This window comes from Homalodisca vitripennis, chromosome 1, assembly GCF_021130785.1.
Source record: "Homalodisca vitripennis isolate AUS2020 chromosome 1, UT_GWSS_2.1, whole genome shotgun sequence".
Taxonomy (NCBI): domain Eukaryota; kingdom Metazoa; phylum Arthropoda; class Insecta; order Hemiptera; family Cicadellidae; genus Homalodisca; species Homalodisca vitripennis.
In genome coordinates, this window is record NC_060207.1 from 48,945,803 (window position 1) to 48,958,321 (window position 12,519).

The window sequence follows — 12,519 nt, forward strand, 5'->3', positions numbered from 1 at the left end:
ACAAAAATGTACTAATGTGTTAAATTATTAAAAATTTTAATGTAATAGAAATGCAAGATATACATATACAGTATGTGTCAGGGATTTACTGTTTGAAATAAATTGGATCCACATCTCAGTTGTCATGTTGTTCACAGTAGGTTTTCAACATTGTCTCAGAATCAGAATCATTTTATTGTCGTAGAACAATTACAAAATTGTATTGACAAAGTCAAATATGATATTAAAAATATCACTAATGTAGGCCTACAGAGCCTAAAATAAATACAATCTATATCTATGTTAAAAGTTTAAAATTGTAAGTCACTAAAATTAGCATTAAAAATCTCATCTACAGAATAAAATGTTTTTCTCTTGAGCCACTCTGCAACAACATTCTTAAACCTACCAACAGAAATTGATCTAGCACTTAAAGGTAACTTATTGAATAGCCTAGCTCCGGTTATTGCATAGTTCTGTTGAGTTTTACTTAACCTAGCATATTGTACATCAATTGTATTTTTAATTCTAGTGTTGTGTTCATGGTTAAAGCTTCTAAGATTGAAAGAGTCGAGATTTTCCTTAACAAAAACTATACTGTGTAATATATACATACATGGAAGCGTAAGTATACCCAGTTCTTCAAAAAATGGCCTACAGGACTCATTGTCGCTAATTCCTACTATGCAGCGTATGGCTTTCTTTTGCCACTTAAACATAGTCTTGGCTCCACTAGAGTTGCCCCACAGTAAAACCCCATACAGAAGGTTTACATTAAAAAAAGTGTAATATGCACTAATGACAAGATTAAGACTTGTAAACAATTTTAGTTTTTTTAGTAGAAATATTACTCTTGCTAATCTAATACATAAATGGTTTGTATGGATTCCCCAGCTAAGCTTTTTTGAGTTTAAATTGATACCAAGTAGTTTTGCAGCTTTATTTTCAGAATTACGTAAACTAAAGACAATTTCCTCGGTCTTGTTATTATTAACAGTTAATTTATTAGCAGAGAACCATAGGACCTTTCCCTCATATATGTATATATCTCATTCCCCTCTCCAAGCTTAATGGGAACTTGGCAGATTTTAAAACAATAGTTGTTTATCATTACTTTTACTAGTCCATGTCATAACCAACTGAAGCACTAAACACTGTAGTAGAAGGTAAAATATATCCCACAACATTGTGTGTTGATTCCTTTATATATAATCACTCTCCATGTACTTGAATAATAATTAACCATTGGAATCTAGTAGTACCAGTCAGTGTTGCTGTCTGGTCTTTTTAGTTGAAGCAAAAACTACTAGGAATTTTTAATTTATCAGCTTTTAACTATCTGGCATTAAATCATTAATCAACTATTAATTGAAAACATGTTAATTAGGGCATACCTATTACATAAAAAAGTGGGTTTACCTGTTTTTACATTGATAAGGTAGTCAAGTGGTTAAAGGCATGATTTCAATAAAGAATAAAGAAATCATATTCTATAATATTATAATATAGTATCCATAAATTACTCATTCAAGCCATTTTGATTTATCAGGTCAAAAGAAGTAAGAAATTCCATATAAAGTCCTATATTGCTTAGTTGACCATTTGTCTGTTTATTTTTTTTTTTTGTGGGGGGGGGGGGGAAGAATTATATCTTTAAGTCAAATAAATCTATAAAGTTTAAACTTTGCAAACGGTGTAGTTCAATTAAAGCCTATATTAAAGAAAAATGTCATATCATGTTTCAAAATGTCTTCTATACAAAAGTTTCAAACTGTAATAACTTAAAAACGTGAGATTTTATGAAAATGCTACAAGAATAGTGAATTTTATTACTTTTAAATAAACATTATGAAAACAAATTTATTTTGCTACAACAAATAATAACCAAATAATGAAGGTTTCACTACATGTTAGAATTTTATACCTTTATTCAATTTAAAGATTTTAATTTTTCCTGAAAATAGAACTGACAGACAGACAATAAACTAAGCAGCATAAGACTATAGTTTATACACATTTTACTTATTTTGGTCTGACAAATCAAATGGTGAAGTTTGATAGATAGACACTCTGTATAGGATTTGTTACACATGTAATTTTTATACATGGACACATTGGTCATTTAAATGAAAACAAAAAGGAAAAATGCAGGTTGTTAAAGTATAAGAAACTTAATATTATCTGCTTTGCAAATTACCCATTGAGTCCAAGGTAAACAGTTTTACATAAAAAAATACACTAAATGTTTAAAATTTGTATCAATACTTTCAATGTAGTTGGTTTTAAGTCTTAATTGTTTTGTTTTTTATATTTACATGAACTATTTACATTACAATAATAGTTTACTGGACAGAATATGATCTTTCAGTGGAGCTGGTACTGCTCGTAGTACGATAGCAGATCTGCAGCAGAAGCTGGTCCAGCTGACATCCCAGCCCTCGGAGTTGTCTATTGGTGGGACACCACCCTCGCACCCCCCCACCCCACACACTCAGGCCAGCTATGATTCCTACATGCTCACCCTCCAACAGAAACTGGCCTCCATCTCTCAACCGCTGGTCAGTACTCTAGACCACTTCAATATCATTATTGTATAAAAATAAGCAGTGGTTTACAACTTGAAAAATAGTGTTTGAACAATTTACATGTGAGTTCACACAAGCACACAAATACACATTTTAATTTTTTAGTTATTCAACTTTATGATTTTAGATTACTATATTTTTTAAGCATTATTGTATTCATGGAGTATTGTTCACATAAAATAATAATCAAATTTTGGTGGGTTTGAGTTACAGTTTAATGAGACTAGGTGTCAAGATGGATTTTTTGAACCTTAAAATTAGAGCTAATCCAATCTTAAAATTTAAATTTTATATTAAAATTTCAATTTATATACATTTTAAATTTTAAACTTATTAAATTACATTACTTGTTAATCATATATGAGAATATTCTTGCTATTGGTTTTACTGTTATTTAGTAAAAAATTATTTGAAATTCAATTTGAAAATTAGATGGTAACATATTAATGAAAGAAACTTATTTGTTGAAAGTTCACTGAATAAAACACAGTTAAATATTAGTTTAACCATTCAGTTTAATGGTTAAAGCGATGACAATCTTTGTGACTTTTTGCAGGCTCAGGATGAAATAAATAATGAGAAGGGTTTTGGAGTGACGGAGTGTGGAAATAGTAACGACGTAAGCACTTTCCTTTCCTTCCATCTCCCTTCCATTGTAAATTATTACAAGTAATTATATCCCTTGCAAGAGTCCCATTCTACCCACAGTCATGTAACCTTGTGTTGCATAACCTTTTGTATTTTGTTGGTTGTTTTTAATTTAGTTTTTTAAGTAGAGTGTTTTACACTGTCCATTATGATATATTTATAAATTGTGATGTCTAAAACAGAAGTGTTGTTTTCAATACAACCTAAAACTATTAGAAAAGCACATCCTAACTACATTAACATCTTTTTGATTAATTACAAAGGCATGCAATGAATTTAATAATCAGAATAACATAATGCAGGTAACATCAATATACAGTATAGTAAAATCTCCTGATTGGAGCTCACTTTATATGAGTTGTATTTTGTTTATACATGTTGTGTTAACCCATTGGGGAAGACACCCCCTGGTTATGTGCTGAGCAGTCCCACACAGAATGCTGAGTCATGTGCTGGTTACGTGGTCTATGCTTAGGCAATATATACAGTTGCAAACCATTTTAGCACGCAACTATTTGGTGACCAAAATCAAAATCACTTTATTGTCGTATAAATCTCAAGATCATTGACAAAGTCATAAATACAGCACATTCTGGTAGCCAAGTCCAACATAGATAGTTAAAAGTTAAAAGTTTCAACACAGTTACATCAACAATATCAGCATCAATGCACTTAATGTAATTTAATAATAATTTACATTATTTGTTAACGCAAAGAACTATACAGTAAATAACAATGGTACCACTGTAGTTACATCGATGGATCTGTATTGAAAACATAACATAATCTTATTAAAACAAAACAGACTTATTGGAGAAAAATTCCTCTACAGAGTAGAATGGGTTCTCCAAAAGCCATAAATAATATTTCTTTAAGAAAAGTGTTTTGTCAAACTTTGGGATTAAATGTGACAGATGGTTATATACCTTCAGGGAAAGTACCTGATGACTCTTTAAAGTTTTACTTAATCTATTAAATTTTATTTTTGATAAATTCTTGCATCTTGTATTGTGCGAATGGGTATCACCAATGGGCTTTATTAAATTTGGATTTTGGAAAATATATTGAATTAAATCAAATAGATACAGGTTTATGACAGTTTGAATGTTTAGTAATCTAAATAGCGGTTTACAGTGTTCTAAGCTAGATGATTTGGATATAATTCTTATGGCCTTTTTTTGGAGGATCAGTATGTCATTGATCTTACTACCATTGCCCCATGCAACCAGCCCATATCTAAGTATTGATTGAAAAAATGCAAAGTAGGCGGTTTTGACATAGTCGGTGCTAACAGAAAAGGTTAGTCGCCTAAGGAGGTAAACTACTCTTGACAATTTAGAAGAAATATACGTAATATGAGAGTCCCAGTTCATGTTTCTATCAATGTATACTCCTAGGAATTTTACATTGTCTGAGAGACTAATGTTTAAGTTACGACTGTCAACTGTCCTCGTACTGAAAATAATATTGTGCGTTTTTGATTCATTCAATAAGAAACCATTGCTTGTGAACCAATTTGAGGCATCTGAAATAGAATTTTTTGAAATTAAACTAAGTTCACTTAAATCTTTGCTAATATTTAAAAATGTAGTGTCGTCTGCATAAAGGATGGTTGAAGCTGTAATTGAAGCAGGCAGATCATTTATACAAATTAAAAACAGCAAAGGTCCAAGTATGGATCCTTGCGGGACTCCGTACTTCACGATTACTTCATGAGACCAGCTTTCCTCAATGCAAACTTTTTGTTTTCTGTTATTAAGGTAAGACTCAAAAAATAAAATCGGCATTTGACCAAAACCGTAATATGCCAACTTCCTTATAAGATCATTATGGTTTACACAATCAAAAGCCCTGCTCAAGTCACACATAGTGGCTTGAGCAAAGGCCTTATCCTCCAAAGCCAGAGACACATCCCGCAACAATTTATCTAGAGCTTGAAAAGTGGAACAATTTTTCCTAAATCCAAATTGCACGGAGCTAAGAAGATTGTTAGTTTCGAGATAATTGCTAATTTGCTTATGCACTAGAGCCTCCAACAGTTTGCCAAGAATCGGAATAATGGATATCGGGCGGTAGCTCTCTGGTTTATTTTTGAGTCCCTTTTTATAAACTGGACAAACTCTTGAAATCTTCAGCTCCTCGGGGAAATAACTATCTTTTAGACAAAGGTTAAAGCAATGTGTTAAGGGTGATTGATGACATTTAACTCTCGGAACACAGTCATCATCAGGTCTAACAATACTCACCTCTCCAATGATGTCCGACTCGAGAGTCACAAATGAACATTACTCACATGTCCAATGTAATTGATCAAATGCAAACTGAACACATTCCCTCATGGTTGTGTCCAACTTCTGCAAGGAAGAACCAACCAGTATTATAAGTTCCAAAAAGGAGTCTTTTGTCATTCGGTAAAAAGATTTAAACGTCCTATCCGACTGACACAGCTCTCTAGCTGCTACAAATAGCCTAGATTTCACATTGTTGCTTAAAAAAAGAGTGAACCCAATGCTCTATCTGTACCCTTCACCGTCCTCGGTCAAGCCAAGGTCTTAAAAACATACACGTTAAATTAATAAACTCTCCACTAAAGACGCAACTGATACACAACCAACCCTTCGACGTGTGCAGACAGAAGTTTTGTTTCAGTTGTGAACTAATTGCAGACGCAACTGGTTTCCAACTATAGTTGCAGAACAATCGCTCCGTCCTAACTGTTCAATAAAGAACAGTCCACTCTTTATTTATTAGTTTTCCGCAGATATCGTTGCCATAGTGTTTACTGGTTACTTTTCATTTCAGAAAAATCTGAGGTATACCACTCATTTCCTGATATATTATAATTTTTGCCATTTGATTTTTTTAGTTTTTTAAAATAAAATAATACATTTATAATGGTTGAAAAAAAATTATTTAAAAATGTAACTGCATCACATTGTTTATGCTGGGTCATGAATTTATCCCAGTCATACGAGGCTAGTGTTATTACAATACTATCTAATGATTTTTTAGGCAGAATAGTTTTAAAATTATTGACACTGTTATGAGGACCACTGTTATATTTTAGGAATTTATTTATGTCTACTAGGATACCATTATGATCAGAATAGGGAAAATCCATAACTTTGCAGGAGACATGACTCGAAATATTTTTGTTATTTATAAAAACGTTATCCAGGCAATTTTTGCCCCTTGTGGCATTACGGTTCAGATAAAGGAAGTTGTGCTGTCTTAGAAGATTTTGTAGTGCAAAGGCAGGTCCATTTTTAGTGGTTAAGTCAAATTTGTAATTTAAATCACCACCGACCACCACAGAGTAATCCCTCCAGTTAGAAAGAAAAAGTAGTAAGTTATTTAATGCATCCAAAAAGATATCGGAGTCACCAGCTGGTGAATGATAGACAGCTACTACTATCATATTCAGTTCATCGATAAAAGTTGCAGAACTCTCAAAGTGTAATTCCGAGCAATATCTACTTATGTCACAAACTCTAGTCTGCAAAGAGTTATGGACAAACACCACAGAACCTCCTCTAATATGGTTGGACCTATTGAAAGCTCCAGCACAATGGTACCCTGTTGGAAAAGAAAACAGTATATCGTTATAACATAGCCAATGCTCAGTCAGACAAACAATATAAGCATTATTTAAATCAGATAGGAAACTATCCAAAATAGTTACCTTATTACTGAGACCTTGAATATTGAGGTAAAGTATTTTTACATTTCCACATTCCTTAGGAAATGAACTAATCTTAATATTCTTAGAGGGGACTACATTATTTTTACTCGGTTTCTTCCCAAATCTAAAAAACTAGATTGTGGCCTTGACAATGACCTTGACAATGTATTAAAATGGGAAGGCGCACACAACGCGACCGATTTTTGATGATCTAAAACCAGTTACATGCCCCCGTGGGTCCACAGTTTCAGTTGCGTTGCAGTCTTCAGTTGCACGAGATCACGTGATGTTCTGACGGCCGCATAGTGTATATTTCAACATGAGTGATCCAGAACTCAAGATTAAGCTCGTTGGAGCAGTGGAGAAGTATGAAGTTCTGTACAACTACAAACAGTAGCTGAATACTTTAGAGTCAAAGAGGCTAAATTACTATCAAATGCCGAAGCAGATACCAGCAATCAGCAGATTGATAGACAACAGGAGATCAAGATGTTTCTGCTCAGTTTGTACCAGAATTGGAAGAATTATGCAGCCTCATGCCAATGTAAGAAGGTTTCTTCTCATATTGGAAGAAGTGTTGAGCTGGGAGATGGTATCTTGTGCTATATCGGGTGTAGTAGTCATGAAGATCTCTACCTTGTGTCAAAGATTGTAGACTCTAACAACATCATACATTAGAATTTCTTTTATGTATAGGTTTATTACAGTCATGACCTTCAGACTTATAAATGCTTTTCTACAACTTGCCCTGAAGCCTAGCCCTGATAAGGCTCTTATAGGCCTTTTTTTGCAACACCAATACTCTCTGGAGGTTCCTCCCCGCACCACTAGTCCATATCTAAGGTGTGTTTCAAACAAAGAGTGATAAGCTACTTTTGCAGTAGTTGTATTGCTTATTGATTTTATACGCTTTATCACATAAAATGAAGAGGTTTAGGAAGGTGATTGTCAATATGTTGTGACCAGGAGAGGCTCTCATCAACAATGACTTCCAGAAACTTTACTTGGGGTTTTCTGTCTACTTCTCAGGAATTGCTGGGACTTCTTTGCATCTTCTCCCGAAAGCTAGTTGGTTTGTCTTCTCTGGGTTAACTATAAGGTGATTTGAGTGGCTATATTGATAGGCCATGGTTATTGCTGTGTAACATTTAACATTTAAAAATATTTTATTAAATTACACAATTAACTACAAATTGATTTTATAAATTAATATTCCTTGTATTATGCAAAATAATTAAAAATTAGTTTTATTAACATATGATGTTTTTTTTGTTAATTTTTTTAGTATATTTACACTTCATATGTCTTAAAAATGTAGTTTTTTAGACAATATATATATATATATATATATATATATATATATATATATTGGGGTGTATCAAGAACTTTAAAAAGTCGGATGGCAAAGATAATTTGAGAAACCACCAGCATATGATGAGTACTCATTTTTATTGGTAAACAAAAGAAAACATTACATAGTTTAGAAAGCTGATTACAAATATTTGCCTTTAGTTTTAATGACTTAAGTGGAGTTAACCATTTACGATTGGGAGGAGGAATATTGTCACTTACTCAATACAAGCAGTATTGTGAGGACGCCCAAGCACAACTAACTCGAAATAAAAGCTGAACAACCTAACACCGTCTTAATTTGCATCATCAGGGCAGCTAAGTCATCAAGAGCAACTAAAATCATAACTCATAACCATGAATCAACTGTTGAATCAATACAGGGTGCGGCGGCCTAACCTCTCTCCTAGGGCTAGGGACGGAGTCTCCCTTCCTAGATCCCACCCTGATAATCATTGGCAGAGGGGCGGGCCTTGTAGGCCTCTATTGGTTCCTAACAAACTTTCCACCTTAGCGGTGGCTAGCCGGTAATCACCTGTGTCAGATTAGATCACCCATGGAATTGTTAATTTTACATCCGGTTTACTAGTGGTAAACCAATATACTGATACATTGATTTCAATTTAGAGCATCTGTTAGACCAAATGATACATTTTTAGAAACCTAAGATCCCGCGGTTGAAACTCCTCAAGTATAGAGGGTGAGTTCACCCTTCCCTGGGGTGTACTCTGAACTATTTTTCTTTTATTACCTTATCAGCTGATAAGTTGGAAGTCATCTGCATTTCCAGACAGTACTTTTAGAGTCCAGGCAATACACAATACTCACCATTTTTTAAGGATAGCAATACTTGTGTTCCATTACTAGATAGAGTGTAGTTGACTTGCAGGTGTGGCGGAGGTCCACACCACTATTCCATATGTCAACTGATACAGCTTGTCTATAATTTTTCGTATTTTCTTTATCAAAAATATTCCTTATACTGATGCAACTTTTTGATTACAATTTTAATCATCTAAAATAGCAAGTCATACCATATTCCTCTCTAATAGTTAACAAAAATTATGCATATTTCAATACTTTAAACTCAACATTTTCCAATAATCAATTGAAATGACGTATAGATAGGGTAATTTCTAATATATAACATGTACATTTTATTTCACTCTTATGCATATTAAATATTTACTAAATACGGTTTTGTTAAACTATTTTGTAATACATAGACCAATTTTAGGTCAAGACTCAAATTTTATGTATCATAAGTTATTTTCTAATGCTTATTTCTAAATATTTTCTAACTTCATAAACTTATTTATCATGTGTATCATAGGGACTCCTACCACTGCAGCCTCTTATCATTTTGTTATCACATGTCCTGCGATTACTTCTGTGGTTTTAACTGTGCTTGAAATTATACTACTTATATTCTCATTAGTATTGAACTACGTGTTCTTATGAGGGGTGCTCAATATCTTGGTGCCAGACTAGTGTTTGTGTTCCCCACCCATTTCAGTGTTAATGACACCGACTCACCCTGAGGTGGTCAGCATCCACCTAACATCTACAGAGGGACTTTATTTTTGTCATTCATTAAAGGTAACAAATTTACTGATAACACTATATTACCCGGGGAAGGTATAGAATGCACCCATTCAAGCAACAGTGAATATGTCCAACAAAATACAGAAGACAATAACTGTTCTGTGCCCGAAAACATTAAACTTACAGAAACGCTTATTAAATTTCTGCTTATTGAACTTTTTAGTTAAAGACAGAGATCATGAAGTAAAACTTTGACGAGACAGAAGATGGTAAAAATAAAATTTGGCTCCAGAAATCTTTCCCCTATTTAAGGTGTTGCTTCCAGTATACTTAGGAGTGCCTGCAATTGAATATCAATCACCTATTTCTAGATAAAAACATACAATCTGCATCCACAAGATAACTCTACCACATATCCTTCTTTTCTAGATGTGTTATTTATTTATTACCATTAAGTACCATCTTGCTATGCTTACCCACTGCTCTATTCCAATGCTCAATTCATGAACTCACTGTGACTTAAGTGACAAACCAGAATACAAGTGAATTCTTTTAATATTTAATCTAATATACTTAATGTTTTATTTAATACAGTTACTTATAACCCAATCAGTTTTTTTTTTCGTATTTTAAACCATTCTCATCAGATCATAGAAAGCAAAAATCATACTAACATAAGTACACATAAGATAAATAAAATAAGGTAAATATGACTTTTTATTATAGCCCTACCATTAACATAACTTCGATGTTTACATCACTCAAAAACAAAATTTCAACATGTGCTTATTATACTACGCTCTTTATACCACAACTACTTTGCAAACAAGCATGCAATTTAATACACAAATAATCCAAATACTAACAGTTAAAACAAACAATTACAAGATTATAGGAACTTTAACTCTGTAGTACCATTACAATCTCAAACTAAAATAATTCTAATAATAATATATTATTAACAATTATGTACATAATGCATATTACCACTAACTGTTAAAAATCCTATGGATACACAAGGAACACTACTTGAACATTTTTTAGTTAATTTAATTCTAACTTGACAGACTTGGTTCAGACCCCGAATGTGAACTAGGAGGTGAAAGAACTTCCTCCTAAATGTGACAAATTTTCATCTGAAACCTCCAAATTATCTATTGCCATCCCTCTATAACCCAAATCATCCAATCTGGCTTTTGAGAAAAATGGTCTCGATCACTATAATGCTACACTAGGAGCTTCGGACTCAGTATGTGGTTCAGTCTGCGGCTCACCAATAAATTTTCCTATATCATCATTATCTGTCGTCAACTGACTTCTATCCACTCTGCCACCCAATCATGATTCTTAATAATTTTACCTCTTAAATTGTCCTTCGCTGACTTTAACTTATTTATATTAAAAATAACTTATCTTGTAACTATGTATTTCGTAAACTACATTTTACACCATACCTCATGCGGAAAAAACCAGAATTAACTAAATTTTAACCCAGGTGCATGTTTCAAGACTGTGATAAACATACACCTTATGTACTGGTTTAAACTCTTCAACTTTTGTGTTTTTATTGTAATACTGCTCACTATGCTTACAACTCTTGCTTTAACATTTGTGCAAATTTAAATGCTCCTTGCAATTTTTCTACTAAATCGTTGCAAGGTGAATAATCTTACAGTATGCAATTATAGTCATCACAAGGTATACTCATTTACCATCCATGTATCAAATAAAACGGTGTGGCTCCAGTGGACTACATTCTTTGTATTCCTCATTGCCATCAGCACACATGGTAAATGTTGATCCCAATCAAAGTTGTGGCTACCCTCACAGTGCGATAATATAGTCGCTGTTAGTGAATGTCTCCTCTATAATCATCCATTAGTAAAAGGTTTAAATGGTTTAGTCTGCCATTTCTTTATCCTTAACAATTTTCATGTGGTGTTAAACAAACTACTTAAAACATTCCTCCCTAGTATACAAATACTTTAATTAAAAAGGTTTTAACAACTGTTTCTGCTCTTTAATTTCTTAAAGGTACAGCTTCAACCCATCTAAAGTGATGATCTATGAATGTTAAAATATACTTATTATCCAATATAGTTGGTGGTAATGGTGCAAACGATGGTAAACGATGTCTTGTGCAACATAATCCAACAGTTTGTGTACCGGTACTAAAAATGTTAATGGGTGCTTGTGTCCTGGCCTTCCTTCCTTCTCAAAGCACAAGACTGACAACTGTTTACATAATTTTTGTCCCTTTACTTCTATTGCTAAAGGCCAATAATACCTACTTCTAATGAGCTTGACAGATTTTTGAATTCCTAAAATCATCCGATTTCTTATACAATAAACTAACTCGGTCTACTAAAAACATTGATTTAGGATTTGTTTTCACACCCATAATTTTGGCTTTACATAATTTACCAAGTTCTTGTGTTTATTTTACCAAGTCACGTGACCACAATGGTTCACATACAACTACAATTCGTGACAATATAATTCGGCTTGTATATTTTGACAACCTTTTCTGTGTATGACTTCATAATCAAATTCTGATAGTAACTAAAAATAAAGTATGGAACATGGATCTTGGAAAATCCATTTCAGAGCTACACAATCCAATGTAAACTAACGTTAATCACAATCTTACTAAACCATCTATCAAACAAATACGGTCTCCATGTTGTAATCAAATTTAATTCAAGATACTTATCACCATAATTTTGTTCT

General features: G+C 33.0%; 1 protein-coding gene across 6 annotated transcripts in view; it reads left to right on the forward strand.

Moving 5' to 3' along the window:
* The window catches only part of LOC124361122 (serine/threonine-protein kinase WNK1-like), a 163,606-nt gene that overhangs the window by 105,443 nt on the left and 45,644 nt on the right, over positions 1 to 12,519 (forward strand). For all 6 annotated transcript variants that reach the window (XM_046815158.1, XM_046815177.1, XM_046815183.1 and 3 more), the window contains exons 23-24: positions 2,348 to 2,537; positions 3,121 to 3,183. In XM_046815158.1, coding sequence (XP_046671114.1) covers positions 2,348 to 2,537; positions 3,121 to 3,183 — 253 coding nt within the window. The remainder of the gene's footprint in view (positions 1 to 2,347; positions 2,538 to 3,120; positions 3,184 to 12,519) is intronic.